The 19,428-nt window shown below is 45.5% G+C and overlaps 1 protein-coding gene across 8 annotated transcripts in view; it reads left to right on the plus strand.

Moving 5' to 3' along the window:
- Positions 1 to 19,428, plus strand: part of PRDM15 (PR/SET domain 15) — an 84,991-nt gene that overhangs the window by 49,044 nt on the left and 16,519 nt on the right. For all 8 annotated transcript variants that reach the window (XM_074995801.1, XM_074995811.1, XM_074995774.1 and 5 more), the window contains 9 exons: positions 1,832 to 1,999; positions 11,314 to 11,408; positions 12,426 to 12,557; positions 14,075 to 14,209; positions 15,829 to 15,992; positions 16,461 to 16,540; positions 17,658 to 17,777; positions 18,453 to 18,584; positions 19,010 to 19,093. In XM_074995801.1, the coding sequence (XP_074851902.1) occupies positions 1,832 to 1,999; positions 11,314 to 11,408; positions 12,426 to 12,557; positions 14,075 to 14,209; positions 15,829 to 15,992; positions 16,461 to 16,540; positions 17,658 to 17,777; positions 18,453 to 18,584; positions 19,010 to 19,093 (1,110 nt within the window). The remainder of the gene's footprint in view (positions 1 to 1,831; positions 2,000 to 11,313; positions 11,409 to 12,425; positions 12,558 to 14,074; positions 14,210 to 15,828; positions 15,993 to 16,460; positions 16,541 to 17,657; positions 17,778 to 18,452; positions 18,585 to 19,009; positions 19,094 to 19,428) is intronic.

The following is a 19,428-nucleotide window of genomic DNA, read 5'->3' on the forward strand; positions in this document are numbered from 1 at the left end:
GCCCTTGTATAGTTCCTGCCTCCATCTGCTGCGATCGTCTGCCAGCTCCTCCCAGCTGTCCGGCTCAATGTCTACCTCCCTGAGGTCCCTCTTGCAAACATCTTCATAGCGCAATTGGGGGCGTCCGGGAGGTCTTTTGCCAGAGGCTAGCTCGCCATACAGGATGTCTTTTGGGATCCTTCCATCATTCATCCTGTGGACGTGGCCAAGCCAGCGGAGCCGCCGCTACCTGAGGAGGGTGTGCATGGTTGGGATTCCAGCTTGCTCAAGGGCAGCGCTTTTGGACGCTGTCCTTCCACAATATTCCAAGGATGCGCCTGAGTCAGCGCAAGTGGAAGACATCCAGCCTCTTTTCCTGGCGGGCGTACAGGGTCCAAGACTCACTGCTGCAAAGGAGAGTGCTGAGAATGCAGGCTCTGTAGACTTTATTTTGAACAAGCTTTATTAATGTCCCATATGTGGTGTCCCAGACCCCTCACTGAGGCTAAACAGGCAATGATGCAGTACTGGGCTCGGAGGCCCATTCCCCTCAGCACTTGTAGAACTTGCTCTGAACGGAGGACCTGTTTGAAAGGGGAGAGTGAAAAAAAGACTGTCTGCCTGAATGAAACCAAATAGGTGATGCTTTGGGGACAGAGAGTTCCACAGGGGAAGCACTGGGACTATGGACAAGGCCTGAGCTAGCAGCCAGGGACTTAACCCCTTTTTCTCTCCCCTGCTCTCTGACGATGGGGAATCACTGGGCACTGCGAGGAGAGCTGGGAAGCACCAAATGACTGTCTGAGCAACCCTCTTGCATGGGGAGGGCAATGACCCTGTCCCAAAGAACAGGGTGGTGTCTGAAAGGCGGCTGGTCTGGCATGTCAGGAAGCAGAGGCTGAGACGCTCTTTCCCGTTTTCCCTCTTGGGTTGGGACCCTGCCGTCCTCTTTTTGTCCGGCTGGGAAAAGCCAGGGAACGCTGGAGGGAGATAGCTGTAACTCTGCTCCTGGGCCCTCAGATTGCCTGACAAGGCCATGCTAGGCATTTGGGAACCACTGAGCCACAGCCTGCAGACCCACAAGTGGAGCCTCTTATGTGATACTTCATCACTATAGCAACCAGGAAGGAAGATCAGTCATTTCAGGCTTCACCTTCCTCACACTCCAATAGGACTGTAAAAACAAACTTCCCACGTCAGAGAAGACTATGTCAGCAATCTGTACAGCAACATTTTCACTTATGTGTTGTGTTTCGTCTCTTTCCCTCTCTCGAATCCCATATCCCCAGCTGTGCATCAGATAGCTCCTCCCAAGTCCTAGGTAATCCTCCTTATCACTGTCCCCCAACTAGCTTTTTTCTAAAACTAAGCTTCATATCTTTCCTCTTAGGCTGTCTCTGCTTCCTCTCATCTCTGTCACTGTTGACAGGTGTGGACTTACATCCTCCTGTTTCTCAGCCTTGCAATCTTCTTCACCTGGTTTCTCATTCCTTCTCCCAGTCATTCCAGTCTCCTGTGAAGTCCTCCTGTTTTTAGCTCTGTGATATCAGTAAAACCTACCTTTTCCTCTACATCGCCTCCCTAGAGCCCTTAGCCACAACTTGGCCACAAAATATCCATCAGCCTAAAATCCACCTCTGTTCCTCCAAGCACAATGGGAAGTAACCTTACTTAAGACTTTTCTTCCAAGGAGCAGTGCTTGTATAAAAGTGTAGATGGTGCCAAGACATTTCTCTCAGTTTGCGTTTGATGCATTTTAATGTTATATCCAACTACACAATAAATGCCTTATACGATTTTTTTTAAGTCTGTTTTCATTTTAAAATAATGTCTTTCTTTCCATTGCCTACAGATGACAAGACATTCCAATGTGAGATGTGTTTCAGGTTCTTTTCCACGAACAGTAACCTCTCAAAACACAAGAAGAAGCATGGGGATAAGAAATTTGCATGTGAAATCTGCAATAAGATGTTCTACCGGAAAGACGTTATGTTGGATCATCAAAGGAGACACTTGGAAGGTAAGAACACTTGGCATGAACATGAGAGTCACTTCTGAAGTGTCAGCTGGCTGGGAAAATTAAGTAAATCATTCTGCCTGAGTTTTCATAGGATGCTGGCTATCGTTTCAAAACTCCATAGCTGATCTGGTGCAGATTGTCTTCGAAAACCTCACAATTTTTAAATATAAGGATAATGAACCATTGGAACTGATTACTGCAGGAAGTTGTAAATACTTAAATAAAGACTGGGTGTCTTTCTATATTATATGCTAAAGTCTAGTTCAATCACCAGTTGTCTTAACTGCCTGGGCCAAATTGTATGTTCTGTGTTGAACTTGAGGTCAGACTAGATCAGTGGTTTTCAACCAGTGTTCCATGGGGGGATTGATGACCCCACACCAGCTGGGGCTCCAGCGGCAAGGCTACTTGAGTCCCAGCTGGTGGGGGATTGGTTGATTTCCACATGTGGTAGCTCTTTGCAGAGTCACTGGAGGTGAAATTCCAACCCTGCAGGAGACCATTCATGCCAGGAGGCAGCTGAAGTGTTGCTTCCTGACCTGAAAGGGGTGGCGGGGAGCCCACCCCCTCTCCCTGCTATGGCAAGGAGGAAGAGAGAGAGCCTGTTGGAACTGGGATGCCGTTTATCACATCCCGACTCCAACAGCCTGCTCTCTGGAGCCACTTCTCCACCCCTGCCCCGCCCCGTGAGTACTCAAGTCACTGCTGAAGTTTTTAGCACTTAATTACTCAACATCTCTACCATGCCATGCATTCTTGTCTGACCCCCCCCACCTTTTTTTTGACCTATTGAAGATGGTTTATTCTGTGGTGGATTTGAAATATTCATGCATGTGATACCTTGTTAGCTTGTTGTATGCACTAGATATATTGGCATCAGGTAGGAAAGGTTCAGAAAAAGGCAACTAAAATGATTAGGGGTTTGGAACAGGCCCCCTATGAAGAGAGATTAAAGAGCCTATGACTTTTCAGCTTAGAAAAGAGGAAACTAAGGGGGGATATGACAGAGGTATATATAATCAAGTGGTGTGGAGAAAGTGAACAAGGAAAAATTATTTACTTGTTCCCATAACATACGAACTAGTGGACACCAAATGAAATTAATGGGCAGTAGGTTTAAAACAAATAAAAGGAAATTCTTCTTCATACAGTGCACAGTCAACCTCTGGAACTCCTTGCCAGAGGAGGCTGTGAAGGCTAGGACTATAACAGGGTTTAAAAAAGAACTAGATAAATTCATGGAGGTTAGGTCCATTAATGGCTGTTTGCCAGGATGGGTAAGGAACGGTGTCCCAGCCTCTGTTTGTCAGAAACTGGAGATGGATGGCAGGAGAGAGATTGTTACCTGTTCAGTTCACTCCCTCTGGGGCACCTGGTATTGGCCACTGTCAGCAGATGGACTGGTGGCCTAGATGGACCTTTGGTCAGATCCAGTATGGCCGTTCTTATGTTACTGTGTTGCAAGCCTTTCTAGTATGACTGTAACCATAGTAAATGTAAGTAAATATGATGATCTTCTTCGAGTGGTCCCCGTGGGTGCTCCACAGTAGGTGTCGGGCTTGCCCTGGCGCCACAGATCGGAGATTTGCAAAGCTGTATCTCGTCGGATCGCGAATGCGCAGATGTGTGCTGGTCCTTCGCGCGCTTTTGGTCACGTGTGCAATCCGGTCTACACCAGTTCCTCTCAACCGCCAGCGGCTGCAGGTGGACTTCACTTCAGCTCCAATGCCTAGAAAGATAAAACTGTTACTTGTTGCAATTTGCTAGTTCTTTTCATCTTAAAACTCTTCTCAGAAAAAGTTACTTTATATAGTTTAAAAACAAAAAAAAGAGGAGGAGGAGAAGGAAGGAGAGGAGAGAGTAGAGCAGCCGCCACAGTGGCCTACTTATCTTTACCATAGACTGATTGCTGAATCTTATCTACGGTCTAGTAGCAGTTTGTTTGTTTTTCCTTAGTACCCGTTAAGTATCCTCGTTAAAGTTAGACTTGGTTACGTGTTCAACAAAGAAAGATGTCTCCAGCAGGCTTCAAGAAATGCGAGTCATGCTGTGAGGCTATGCCCATCTCAGACGGCCATAACAAACGTATTCATTGTCTGGGCAAGACCCATGTTCCTCAGAAATGCCCTCACTGCTCTAAAATGACTGCTAGAGTAAGGAAGGACAGGGAAATGAGGCTGAAAATGATTTTATTTGACAAGGTCCTTCAGCCTGAAACAACCAAGTTATCCCATCTGAAGGGTCCCTCAGTGCTGCAAAAACTGAAGGCAACCTCTTTGACCTCCTCAGGTCATAAGAGGAAGAAATTATCCCCTACTCGATCCTTGCTGGCACTACCTATGAGCAGGACAAGTGAGGCACGGAACCCAGACGTATTTGCTGCGAGAGGAAGCATGAAGCCCGGAGAGTGAAAGGCAATGCCTGGGTCTCAGCCTTCGAAGGATGCGGCACCGAAAACCTTGCAAACGCCTCAACAGTAGGCACCAGAGACTACAGCACCGAGAACATTGGAACTGGGGATGTTGGAACAGGGATCTGCAGTGCTGAAGACCTCTGCTCATGCAGAACCGCAGGCTCGAGCACCGAGCGCAGAACCGCCAGCACCAATACCTGCACCGAAATCTGCGGCACCGGGTACAACATCCGTATCGGCACTGACCCACCAATTTCACGAACCTAGAAAGGCGTGGTCTAAGACTCGGTGTCTAAGACTCGGCACCGAAGCCCATTGCCGGAACTTCTCATTGTGCCATCACCTCTCTCTCACAGCTCCTCCCGAAACAAGTATACTGGTACGGCCATTAACGCCACCATCTCCTTTTCTGAGACCGCTGTCTCCACTCTTATGACCCCCTTCTCCCTGGCTCAGGCATCCTGCACTGGTTGTCCTCCACAAGCTGTATTGATATCCCTACAGAGCTTCTCCACCTAGGTCTATGTTGTCTAGGAGATCTTACTCCTCCCATCATCACAGATATAGACAATGCTCACGCTCCAGATCCTCATCCCGAGGACCACGTCCTTGTCATTACATGCATCCACATCAGTGTGAGGACTATCATCGGTACCGAAGCTACTCAAGGTCCAGGGATAGATTCCCACATCCATGCTCCTCATAGAGACAGTGTTCACTGCCCCCTACCAGAAAGGACCATGTCTTCCCTCCGAGAGAAGATCCAGAGCCAGTTATTGATCCTTCCTTGAGACGTTTGGGAGAACAAGTACTGGAGGTGTCTGAGGAACAGACAGAGACGTGTCAGACGAATGCCTCTTTGTCCTCTCCAGATGAAGTGGTCGTCCCAGGATATATATCTCCTCCAGATGACCTTAAACAATTTCAGGACTTGTTTAAAAGGGTGGCTCAGTCCCAGGAGATACAGGTGGCAGAGGTGCAAGAGAAGCAGCACAAGCTACTCTAAAATCTGAGAACTCCTACATCATTGAAGATTGCCATCCCACTGAACGAGGCCATCGTTGAGGCTGCCACGAACATCTGGCAAACCCCAGCTTCTATTCCACCGACTGACAAACAGGTGGACAAAAAGTATTTCATTCCATGGAAGGGAATGGAGTTTTTATTTAACCATCTCCAACCAAACTCCCTTGTGGTCGAGTCCTCTCAACAGAGCTCGAAGGCACCACAATACAAATCCACGGTGTCGGATAAGGACACAAAGAGACTGGACTTATTTGGGCGGAAGATATACTCATCCTCCACCCTACTGCTACGCATGGCCAGCTATGCTGCACACCTCTCCAACCATAATTTCAATAACTACACAAAGCTCGTATCACTCATGAACTTCCTCCCAGATGACAAGAAGCCCATTCTAAAGGCAATAGTTCAGGAAGGTTATACGGCCTCGTGCACAGAAGTCCAAATTGCACTAGATGTGGCAGACACAGCAGCGAGTTCCATGGCCACCACAGTGGTGATGAGGCGAGTATCCTGGCTGCAAACATCTGGCATTCCTAAGGAATTGCAAACAAAAGTTGAAGACCTTCCCTTTGATAGGGCAAAACTGTTTGCCAAATCCACAAACTCAGTCCTCCAGTCCAGCAAGGACTCTAGAACTACGCTTAGAATGCTAGGTATGTACACTCCTCCTTACAGGAGGAAAAGATATTACTCATACCAGCAATGCTACACCTATCAATCTCAGCGCCCGCAATACCAACGAGGATATGACCAAGGGTGCCAACCACATCAAAGACCACCTAGACGACGCCCCAGCAAGGCCATACTCTTGGGCCACAGACAGCCAGGCAGCAAGTTTGACTGTCATGTCGAGGACTGCAAAGCCACAACCATCACTCAGTGCCAGCAACCACCTTAACCTGTGTTTCGCCATCGTCTCAGACCATTCTACCGCCAGTGGGAAAGTATCACTACAGACAAATGGGTACTGGAGATTATTACTCTGGGATACGCCAGTCCATTCCACTCCCTACCTCCACCAAAACCACCTACCCAGTCCTCTTCAGGGACACCCTAACAAGAATCTGTTGAAACCAGAGGTAGATCACCTCATCTTTATAAGAACGGTAGAGAGAATCCCAGACGAGTTCCAGGGGAAAGGTTTTTATTCCTGGTACTTCCTCATGGAAAAGAAAACAGAAAGCTGGAGACCAATCCTAGACTTGTGGGCTCTCAATCAGTACCTCCGCAAGCAATGTTTTCAAGATGACCACTATCACTTATATAGTCACAGCACTGGACGATGGAGATTGGTTTGCAGCCCTCGACTTAAAAGATGCGTGCTTCCACATAACCATTCACCCCTCACACAGGTGCTTCCTCCACTTCACCGTGGGTACGGAGCATTTCCAATACAAAGTCCTGCCCTTCAGCCTGTCCTCAGTGCCCAGGGTCTTTAAAAAGACACTCTCTGTAGTGTCGGCTTACCTGCACTGTCAAGACGTATTCATCTTCCCAGATCTGGACGACTGCCTCTTGAAAGGCGCCTCACAGGCAGATGTGTTATGCAGGATAGATATTACTGTGAGGACATTCCACTCGCTGGGCCTTGTGATCAACTTCCAAAAATCGATAAAGGAACCCATGCAGGACATAGAATTCATAGGAGCGCGCATAGACTCCACCACGGCAAGAGTGTATCTGACTACTGTAGGTTTTCATGCTATCCAGTCTCTGATACAGGTACTGATATGCAGGCCCACAGTATGATTACTAAATTGCCTGCAGCTTCTGAGCACATGGTTACTACTACGTTTGTGGTGCAAAATGCCAGGCTGCATTTTCGCTGCCTCCAGCACTGGCTGGCGACTGTGTACGTGCCAATGATACACGCCACTCACAAAAAGGTATTGCCTCCAGCAGAGGTGCAAAAGTCCCTGAAATGGTGGATGGATCCCAAGAACTTGCTGTCAGGGGTACCCTTTCACCAACCGCAAACTACAGTTTTTCTTACGACAGATGCTTCCCACGTAGGCAGGGGAGCACACAGGGGAAACTAGTCAACGCAAGGGCGATGGTCCCGTACAGAGATGGCAATGCACATAAACATACTGGAAGTACGGGCAGTGTTCAATGCATGCAAGCACTTTCTCCAATACCTACGATACAAGGTAGTTGGGGTCAATACCGACAACATTTCCATGATGTATTATATCAATTGACAGTTTGGGGCCAGATCCCGCGCATTATGCGCAGAGGCAGTCTGCCTGCGGAACTGGTGCATTGCGAACAACATAACCTTAGCCCTCATACTTACCAGGTGTCAGCAATGCAAAGGCAGATCAGCTGAGCAGGTATTTCGCTCTCGAACACGAATGGGAGATCTGCTCCAATCTGCTTTGCCATATATTCAACACATGGCGGTTCCCTTAGATAGACTTGTTTGCAACCTACAACAACAAGAAATGCGCTCAGTACTGCTCCAGAGTGGGCATGGGCCTGGGCTCATTAGGGGACACCTTCCTACTATCATGGAAGGGCCCCTTGCTATACGCTTTCCCTCCTACAGTACTTAGCCACAAGATCCTGGAAAAGGCAAGGAGAGAGGGAGCACACTTGATACTCAGAGCCCCAGCATGGGACCGTCAACACTGGTTCTCCCTGCTGCAACGCATGTTGTGCTGCCCACCACTCCCCCTCCCAATTCTACCAGACCTTCTCACACAGAACTCGGGAGTCTTGAGGCACCCTCAGTCTCAAACGCTACGCCTCAAGGCATGACTAATCCCTGGCTCAGCACCCTAGAAGACGTATGCTCAGAAAGGGTGAAAGAGGTCTTAGAATGCAGTCAACGGGCCTCTACTAGGAAAACTTACGTGTACAAGTGGAAACGCTTCACTTCCTGGTGTCTGTCCAGACAGCTGAGCCCCTTGGAGGTCCCAGTCCCTTCGATTTTGGATTATCTAGTGGATCTGAAACAAGGGGGACTATCCTTACCATCAGTAAAGGTCACCTAGCAGCTCTGTCGGCCTTCTGCAACACACAGGAGAAGGGTCAACTGTCTTTGCCCATCCCATTATGACGTGGTTCCTGAAGGGCCTCACAAACTTATACCCCCTTCAGAAGCCATTATTGCCTTCATGGAGTTTAGATTTGGTCCTGGACACACTGTCTAGGCCAGCCTTTGAACCCCTAGCCACCATTTCTCTTTGCCTATTTACCCTAAAGACAATTTTTCTCCTGGCGATCACATCTGCTTGCAGAGTGAGTGAACTGGCTGTGGTAATGGCGATCCTGCCCTATACAATTTTCTCCAAAGTAGCGGTGATACTACGCTTACACCCCACGTTCCTCCCAGAGATATCTTCAGAGTTTCTTATCAATGAGCCAATAACTCTACCGTCCTTCTACCCGAAGCTGCACAACTCAAATAGAGAAGTACGGCTCCATGCATTTGATGTGAGAAGGGCACTGGTGTTCTATATAGACATAACCATACCCTTCCGAAAGACAGACAGACTGTTGGTGTCTCTTGCACCCAGATCAAGAAGGGAAGGACTATCATCACAAAGAATATCAAATAATATTGCATCCTGTATAAAGATGTGCTGTGCATTACATAAGACCCCTCTGCTAAGTCTGCCCAGGGCTCACTCCACCATAGCAATGGCGGCCTCGACGGCCTTCTTTAAAGGAGTCTTCCTGAAGGACATTTGCAGAGCAGCGACATGGTCATCCTATGACACATTCGCGAGACACTATGTGATTCATCGGATGCTGGAGGAGGATAGACGCCTACCAACAGCAGTCCTCCGAGGGGCAAGCTGCACATAATCTGGTACCCACCTCCATTTTTTCTGGGGTCGCTGCTGGGTAGTCACCTACTGTGGAGCACCCATGGGGACCACTCAAAGAAGAAAGAGAAGTTACTCACTTGTGTAGTAACGATGGTTCTTCAAGATGTGTCCCCGTGGGTGCTCCACTACCCACCCATTCCTCCCTGCTTTGGAGTTATGCTTTATATTTTTCAGAGGCATCCGAGGCGGTTGGTCGAGGAACTGGCGTAGACCAGATCGTGCATGTGACGGAAAGTGCGCGAAGGACGAGCGCACATCTGCGCATGTGTGATCTGACGAGATACAGCTTTCGATATCTCCGATCTGCGGTGCCGGGGCAAGCCCGACACCTACTGTGGAGCACACACAGGGACACTTCTTGAAGAACCATCATTACTACACAAGTGAGTAACTTCTCTTTTACAAGCAATCGATTCAGCTGAAAAAAGTGAGTGTTAACTGAAAGGTTGGGAACCACTGGACTAGATGATCACAGTGATTTCTCCTGTCCTTCAGAGTCCAAGTCTTTAGGAATTTCTGTGGTAACTGGAAAGTTTGTTGGCAGAGTTGCTGTATTATATTGGGAATGAGATATCAGAGAGTTAGCACAGATCCATTCAGGAGAATAATAAGGGACTGTTAATATCCATTTAATAAAGAGATTGAATGTGGCACAATATGTTGCCTTACAGCATTTTAGAGCACTTATGAAACCGGATCAGAAGAGCTGAGCACTCACAAATATCATGGAAGTCAATGGGAGTTGCAGGTGCCCTGCACCTTTGATAATTAAGCCATAGCTTCTAAAGCCGATTAACAGAAGGGGTTAGAAGTGAGAACATACAATGAAATCTGGGTACGTTTTAAGATGATACTAGTAGTTTTTAGGGAGACAGCCAAAGGTCATTTAGAAGTTGGGCCAGATTAAGCAATCTGACCCCTAGGAACGTGACAAGAGATACCCCCTTCTTTTGTCCTGCCCATCATGCCACAGCCCCATCCCCCACGTTGAGTGGCTTTGGTCTTACCTCACAGAGGCTGAGTCAGTGACATGAGAGCCTCCTTCTCTCCCTGGGAATAGCAGAAGTGGTAGTGGTAGGGGGGCTTTGTTAAGCATTAAGTGCTGGGGGTGGAGCACTTAAGCACCCACAGTACCTACTGCTTGGCTGTAAGAATTTCTAGGTTGAACTTTTCACCACTATGGATAAAGCAGTTAGAACTTGGTAGATGTCACTGAAACATAATAAAAATTACTTGATTACAAGAGAATTTCTTTCTTGTATAACAAGATTGGAAAAGTAACCAACCAGAAAACAAAAATATATCTTCAGCACAGCCTTCTTATATTTCTAAGATTCGTTTCAGTGGTGTAATGAGCATTGGCTCATTCATTTCAGAGACAGAATTACATCTAGAGCCATACCCTTTTGAGGAGCAAATATGCTGTGCTCCAAGTCCTAAATAAGGGTGGAGGTGAGAGGTGGGTGAAGTGTTGAACTGGGGAAAAGGGAGGGCTGCTTCTCAGTAATGGCCCGCTCCACTGAGAGTGATTGTGCTATTTATTACGAAACTGACGAAGTTATAGCTGTGGCTTACACCACACTACTAACAGGAGGAATAGGATTACACCCAAAAGGAAAAGAAACACCCCCTGGGGTTTTTCTAACTCTCCGTAGTTCGCTAAAATAGCCAAGCAATTCAGTAAATTCCATTGCTAACTGGGTTAGACTTCCCCAGTTCACTTGGTTCCTCAGTTCTTGGTCTGGAGTTTGTGGTTTAGCCTTTTGTGCTAAGGTATATTTCCCTATCACAATTTAAAAGGGTCTCTGGACCCTGCCTCCACCCCGCATACCTCACCGTGTTGTTCAAGTGCCCATGCAATTCACCCTAACATGCCCGAGCATGGCCGTTCACTTAAGGGTCACCAGGTAATTTTGCACACCTCTCTGTGACGGTGCTTTCCAAGAACATTGTGTACGTGACTGAAAAAGCATACAGGTTGAAGTGGGAAAAAATGGCTTATTTTATTTTATTTTTTTGGTGGGGACTGTGATGTACAGGGGTGAGGCGTGTGAAAAGAGAAGACTTTGAGCACAGCACAGAGAACATGGTGCGCTACAAGAAGGAACCCTCGGGATGCCCTGTGTGTGGGAAGGTAGGCTTTTTTGTCAGTTGTCAGGTAGAGCTTTGCATTCAAGCTCCAGCAGTCCTCCAGTGCGTGCTACAGACACACCAAGAGAAGGTCTCTAGCCAATGTTTTGAGGAGCTTTTCACTGAAAGCATTAAACAAAAACCTAGTCCAACCTCATATTTTCGGAGGACCAGTTATACACTGTTACGCTCCAGATTTGTCTGTAAATAAAATCTCGTAACTTGGTGTGGGTAGGAATTCAGGGTTTGTGTTGGAGGAAGAGGCACTACATGTGTGCTTTTTGAGCAGCTCTGTGTTAGAACTGAAAATGTGTTGTGTGGTAAGAGGCAGACCTGGCGTTAGAGCAAGGCAAGCAAGGCGGTTGCCGTGGGTCCCACACATTCAGGGCTCTGTGCCGCAGTTCACTATAGCTGTCCAGTGTCCACTGGCCCAGCTCTGGTCATGGAGGCCCTGAATGCTGGGCAGCGTGGTATTAGGGTGGAAAAATATGCAAGCCAAGATTAGTGCGAATGTTGGAATGGACATGGATGTGAGCTTCACTATTGTTTCCAAGATGTGATTTATGGTGCTGTGATTTATGGAATTTGTACTCAAGCAACCTTATGTCTAAGTAATTTTTTTTTTAACTTGGGTATAACTGAGTGTCAGTGCAGCATAGTGTGTATAGAAGAAACCACCTTTCTTAGGCAATCCTGTTTCAAGGGACAATCCCCACATATCTCCAAATGTATTAATTGTAATTCTGCTCCACCTTTATTAGATGTCCGTTACACAGTCTGTCTCTGCTATAACTATGAGTTGTTATTGATGCATATGTCACATCATTAATAGCTTTTGTAGCCTGATGTGGAGTGGATGATGGAGCTTTTAGTTATCTGAAGCACAGACAAATAGGTTGCCCTGCTCAGGAACAAGTAAAGGAGCTCCTATATTTAGCTGCACATTGATATGAAGAAGAGAAGCTCCGATGCCTCTTCAGGCATCACATGCAAAACCACCTTCCGTGTTCTTCCACCCTAGGTATTTTCATGCCGAAGCAATATGAACAAACACCTTTTGACCCATGGAGACAAGAAATACACCTGTGAAATCTGTGGACGTAAATTTTTCAGAGTGGATGTGCTTAGAGATCATATTCACGTCCATTTTAAGGTATTGTTGTTAATATTCTGATCACATGCATTTTTTATTGGAAAGCTGATAGAGAATATTAAGGTGGTATGATCGTGCTGGCTATGTAAGATGGATTACATACATCTACGTGCCCACGTATGTACGTCTCTTTAGGGATCTGGTTCTTGTTTCAAGACAGAATTTGGCCCATGGAGTCTCAGAAGTGAGGAGGTTTTTCAGGTAAAACCTTTTCAGCTTGTCTTCAATACTGTGGGTGGTATGAGAAAAGTCTGAAGTAGGTGAGTTTAGGAAACCATCACTTTAAACGTTAATGGATATCTTACATAGGATTGTTGTCTAAAGGTTACAGCAAGCAACTGGAAGTCAAGTTAGTTTAGGTTCAAGATTGGCTCCGACACTCTGACCTTGACCTGTCACGTAACCACAATGCTTCAGTTCTCCCACCCAAAGCAAAGAAAACCCTTGGCTCTTTTTGAGTGTACATTATTGAGACTCAATTGATAAATGTTGGCATAATCCCTTTTTCAGTGAGAGGTGCTATGTGAGTGTCAAGTAGAAATGTTATTGATTATTAATGCATTTGCCACACTGATCAACAGAATACATGCTGGTGTCTTGCAGACATGGTGCTGCCGCTCCTCCTCCTATTTGCCAGCTCTTACGCTAAATCAAAAGGCAACTAAAATACACTGAATATTTTCTTGTTAATTCTCCATAAAAGAAATTGCTGTAGTTGCTCCAGGGTGTCTGTTAAGTCATTATGAATGGGAGGAAAGGCATGCCTGAAACAGTCCCTCTGAAAATCTTTGAGAGTCCCTGGAGTTTTACAAGAACTTCATGGGGAAAGGTCTTGCCTGTTCAACTGTCTGGGATGCAAAACAAAGCAGCAGAAATGTAGCATTTTAAAGACTAACAAATTGATTTATTTGGTGATGAACTTTCATGGGACAGATCCACTTCTTCAGATCAATCTCATTTCCAATACAGACTAAGAGTCAAATGGTTTAAAGAAACTACATCATTTCACTAACACAAAATGGTGCTATGGATTTAACACAGCTGCAGTTTAGTCCCTACCAGAGGTGGGGAAAGTACCCAGAAAAGTTACTTGAGTAAAAGTGCAGCTGTTTTCACTGCTGGGTACTTGAACACAATAAAGATGTGACTTGTGTGTGCTTTTACTCAAGTAGTTTTCTAGAGGGACACTGATGACATACTTAAATATACCCCACCTTTAAAAAAAAGTAGGTGCTCAACAGATACTCAGATAACTTTTTTGGGTACTTTTTCCATCTCTGGTCCCTATTTATACTAATATTCAGAAGATATGCATCTCTTTGGCATTTAAAAATAAAATTATGTTTGTCTACAAAATGGGGAACTTTTGCAGGGATTTCATTATGTGGGATACTACCTTGTATCACATTATTGTTGCTGTTTTTGTAAATGAATCAGTGTGATAGAAGGATTTGGGTTGTATTAACTTTTGACATGAGGTCTAATTAAGAGGGACTTTCCTTCCCCACCTTGTATAGGACATTGCACTAATGGATGACCACCAAAGAGAAGAATTCATTGGTAAAATCGGAATCTCGTCAGAGGAAAATGATGACAACTCTGATGAAAGTGCAGATTCTGAGCCTCACAAGTATAGCTGCAAAAGGTGCCAGGTACCTTTAAATTCTCCTTTCCAACTCAACGTGCATGTGGGTTTCTCATGTCAGAGAAAAAGTTGTTGCAGTCAGAAGTTCAAATAACATTGAAAATAAGCTGAGAGAGGGCCAGTCTGATGGTCTAGCACCAGCACAGTTTTCGGTGATTCCAGACCTTGACCTAACTCTGCTCCTTCACTCTCACGTCAGCAAGAGTGGGTAGCAATGAGAAGGTACCACACTCTTCCCTGGCATCTGATGCTACTGGAATAACTTTTCTGGCCTCTGGAGTATACTTGACTCAGCCATCCACCACAGGAGGAAGAGATGGTCACCCCTGGGCAGCGCTCTTGGGAGTGGAAAGTGGGGTGTGCGTAGTGTGGCCAGTGGGGAAAGGTTATTCCAGTATTCTCTGTCACGGCTGGGGAAAATACTAGAGATTCTACTGCATGAACCCTGACAGAGCTGATTGTTTGGGACAGCTAAACTAACTGAATTACTGCTTATGTCAGAAAGGCGGGATGCTTTTGTGGTTGAAGCACTGGGCTTAGACTCAGGAGATCATGGTTCAAGTCCTAGCCTTGCCACATGTCCAAATCATTTAGTCCCTCTGTGCCTCATTTTTTCTCCATCTGTAAAACTGGGATAACAACATTCTCCTTCTCCAGACTTTGACTGCTTGTCTCTTTAGTTTTTAAACCCTTTCAGACAGGGACTACATCTACACCACCTTGCACAATGGGGTCTTGATCTTATGGGGGGGGTCTTTAGATGCTATGGTCCTATAAGTAATCGTCATAAAGAAGTGTGACCTCAGCAGTGACGTTCTTTGTTATCACCTGAGTACTGCGTAAAGAGCTGAGAAGTGAAACCCCTGAGATGGGGGCTTTGTAGTAACTCTTCAAGCTGCCTGTTGTGCCAGACTAATCGTGACACAAGCTGATAATGCAGGCTTCCCACGGTTCAGGTTAGAGAGCTGTTTGTGTGTCTGCTCTGTCGTCAAACAGCTCTGCAGGCCTAGGCAAACGGAACCATCCATTATCAGAGCTGACAGCCCTTAGCAAAATAAGACCCTTGCTCAAAGAGACAATTTCTCTCTATCCTCTCTGTGAAATGGGAAAGCTGCTTAGAGTCTGAAGGGTATTCTTCCCTGCGGGTCTGCTGCACTGCTGGCTATAACTCCCTTTAGGGCCAGAAATAATGGAAGGAGTCCTAGATGAGTGATGGGAGACATTTTTTTCCATCTCCAGGGGTTGAGTTAATAACCTCCGCAGCATTCCCAACCCCTGCCAGCAAGGCAGCAGCTGCCTGAGGTAGCATCCCAAACTGCAGTCTCCCACGTGGAGGGACTGGTTTTGGGTGTCCTTTGTAGGTATCCTTTACATGTAGCACATTCCTACAGGAAACACTTTCTTACACTGTATGGTGGCCCCTGGAGGTGGTGGGGAGGGGTGCTTAACAGTTCTGTGATAAAATAGATTCCAAGCAAAAGTATAGATTTCCCTGTACACTTTGTTCAATGGTGGGTATTTTTGATTATTGACTGTTTTGTGCAGTAGATTCCACTACTAGATTGACTGGTTGGTATTTCCTGAGAGATTTTTTTCCCATGCATTCACAATTGCTTCATTCCACAGTTAACCTTTGGCAGAGGGAAGGAGTACCTTAAACACATCATGGAGGTTCACAAAGAGAAAGGCTATGGCTGTAGCATCTGTAATCGACGTTTCGCTTTGAAGGCAACTTACCATGCTCACATGGTCATTCACCGGGAGAACCTGCCTGATCCCAATGTGCAGAAGTAAGATAACATGTCTGACTAATAGTGTATGAGTAACTACCTTTTTGAGACCCTTGTGTTTGTGGCAAATAGGAGTGCTCTATTAGTGAAAAATAGACACACTGAAACTCTTGAGGCTTTTCCCTTTATGTCAAGGTACCAAGAGAAATCCCTTCTTTTCAGTTTCTTTGATGATATGAGTAGCTGCTGTTTTCTGACACTGTTTCAGGTTTATACAGTTATGCAGTTGTTGTGTTCCATTGAGACGTCTTGCTTCACTGTCTGGCCATACTACCTTCCGATGCACTCTAATGTTTTTTGTTTTTAAGGATTATTTTATTTATTTATATTTTACCCATACCCTTTTTATTTCAGGGTAACCTTCTGGTAACAATTTTTTCAAACCAATGTCAGTTGCTGATTGAGATTACTGAAATCACAGTGTTGCCAAAAAGAGAATGGCAGTGTCTGCTTTCTCTTCTGTTTCAGATATATCCACCCCTGTGAAATCTGTGGAAGGATTTTTAACAGCATCGGGAATCTGGAACGACATAAGCTCATACACACAGGTGACACAGTTTGGTTGCTGTTACTTTAATATTCATATCAAAGGTTTCTTTTTCTGGATGCTTTCTGAGACCGTTCTTTTACTTGTCAGAAAGAAACTGGTTATGGTAGTTTACGGTAAGAATCCATACAATTACGACTATTTTTATGGATGTGTGGCAAGCCAATTTTAAGAAGTACAATAAAAGCCGTGTTAGCCGACATTTGGATAACCAGCACTCTCAACTAACCAGCATCAGCTCCACTGCTGATTGCCTGGCCAGGACTGGCTGCCATGGGACTGCAGCTGTGGGGCTGGCGGAACAGGTCTGGCTGCCTCTCCAGGGCTGACAGAGCAGGGCCAGCAGCACCGCTCAACTATTTGGAAAAACTGATTAACCAGCAACCCCTGTTCTCCAGGGTTGCTGGATAATCAAGCTTCTACTATAAATACGTATATATTATTGATGAGGGCAAAGGATAGCAAAGCATGATTTAAGGCATTCCCAGATTTATATATTTTAGTTTTCATCCAATAAAAATGCTGGCTTTCTACTTATCTATGCTGAAATATTCATCCAGGCCTTTATTTCTTCTCACTTTGAGAAATGCAGTTCTTACCATCTCTGGCATCCCTAAGTGCCAGCTACTTCCTCCAGCATATGCAAAAGGCTACTCCCCATCTCCTCTGAGGTGGAAAGGAGCATGTCCACGTCCCTCCCCTCTTAAATGACTTTGCTGAATGTAGTTCAATGTAGCGCTCCCTGGTTTTTAAAAATCTCCTCCTCTCCTCCGCTGCTCACTTAACACCACTCACTCTCCTAGCCCTTTATGCAATCTCAGCACCATTGATATAAAAACATAAGTTTCTATGGCTCATCATCAGATTCATCTCTACAACTTTCTTCTGTAGCTCTCTCTCTCTGTCCCAGTCTGGTTTCAAAGCTCAGATGAAAACCTCTCTTCTCTCCTTTCCTGTGTCTCATAGTTCATTTTGGAATCCAGTTTGTATGAGAGGAGCTGTTTAGGAGACTGATTATTGCTCAGTGAATCTATTGCCAGAAGTTTGTGAGATTTTAGCAACATTCTGATTTTCCCCTAGGGATTCTTCTTACGTTGCAATAACTTTTTCTTCCGAAGGTGTAAAAAGCCATGCGTGTGAGCAGTGTGGAAAGTCATTTGCTAGAAAGGACATGTTAAAAGAGCACATGAGAGTCCACGACAATATCCGCGAATACCTGTGTGCAGAATGTGGTAAAGGTACAGATATTGCCTTTGACTCAGATGTTTCGTTTAGGTTGCATTTCCAATATTAAACCCAATAGCTTCATTAGATATCAGGGAAGTCCTCAAAGGAATAAGAGTCATGTATTTTGAGTAGGAAGCCATTCTGATCAACATCTTAGGGGTCTGCCTTAATTTTACATGTATAGGTTCTCTGGCCTGCAGCAAACAAACCTGACTTAAAGCTCTTCCTCTGTCCTGGTGCTAATTTCAGGAATGCTTGCCAGCCTTTCTGCCTATTGTATTCACATTCCAGAAGAGAGAGAACACAGTTTAACTGCATTCCGGGAAAAGGGTTCAAGAGTTAGCAGTCAGAATAAGCATTTTTCTTTACTTTGCTACTTGAGCAAACTTGAATTGGAATCACTGCAAGACACTATTAGAACACTCTTGTCAAATTTGCTGCCTCTCTGTGCTTTTCTCTTGCCTTCCTGAATGATTGATTGTTTTTCATAGATTTTATGTGGGTTTAAAAAAAAAAACCAGATCCACTATTGAAAGAACATTTTAGCTGAGCGATGGGCATTTGTGGACATCTGCTAGGAGTGAAGTTAGAACCATCTGTTTGAAACACGCTTGTCACTCTGGGTGGTGGGATGATATGGATGAATTTTCTCACGGTGTCTACAGCTACATCTTCATGGCTCACAGGAATGAAGACAAAACATGCTCTGCGTCACCACATGAAGCTCCACAAAGGGATTAAGGAATATGAATGCAAAGAATGCCATCGGAAATTTGCACAGAAGGTCAACATGCTGAAGCATTACAAAAGGCACACAGGTGGGAGCAACCAAGAGGATTGGACATCCTGCAGAAATTATGTTCAGTCAGTTAGATGGTTGTTTTGGGATAACCCTGCTCTGAGAGTAAAGAGCATGAGAATACATGATTCAAAGGAATATGCATATATTGTATTTATAATCTGTGAAGACTTTGGCCTCTCACCTGTCCACTATGTCACTGGTTTTTTTTAACATAGACCACCGTGTTTAGCATACTCTTTGTCTTGGATTAGGGTTTGAACTCTGATTCCCAGAGACAAATGCCTAATCAGCTCCCCTTAATATCTGCATTTCCTACGGTACTTTTGCAAGCAATGATAAAAGTGACTAGTGGAACTAATTTTTCATAACGAAGATACACAACTGTACTGGATGCCTTAGTCCTCTTTTCACTCCAGTGTTCAATGTAATCTCACCATACAGGGATCAAAGATTTCATGTGTGAGCTCTGTGGGAAGACATTTAGTGAGAGAAACACAATGGAGACCCATAAACTGATTCATACAGGTAAGTGCTTGAATGCAATATATTGAAAGACAAAGCTGCTTCAAACAATCCTGAGTCAGCATTCTGCACTATGTAAAGTAAACCCCCGAGATACACGCAACTGAGTTGTGCAACTGCCACCCTTGACAGGAGCAGCAGCGACTAGACTGCCGCTCTGAACAGGAGAGGTTTCCCTGCTCCTGTCAGGGGCGGCAGCCAAGAGTCGGGCTCTTAGCTGCCACCGCTCACAGGAGCGGCTGCCCTGGTCAGTTTCCCGGCTCCCCTTCACTTTCAGGAGCCAAGAAATTGATCAGGCCTGGTGCCCTGGTCAGTTTCCTGGCTCCCCCCTCCAAGTT

This window comes from Carettochelys insculpta, chromosome 1 (genome assembly GCF_033958435.1).
Source record: "Carettochelys insculpta isolate YL-2023 chromosome 1, ASM3395843v1, whole genome shotgun sequence".
Taxonomy (NCBI): domain Eukaryota; kingdom Metazoa; phylum Chordata; order Testudines; family Carettochelyidae; genus Carettochelys; species Carettochelys insculpta.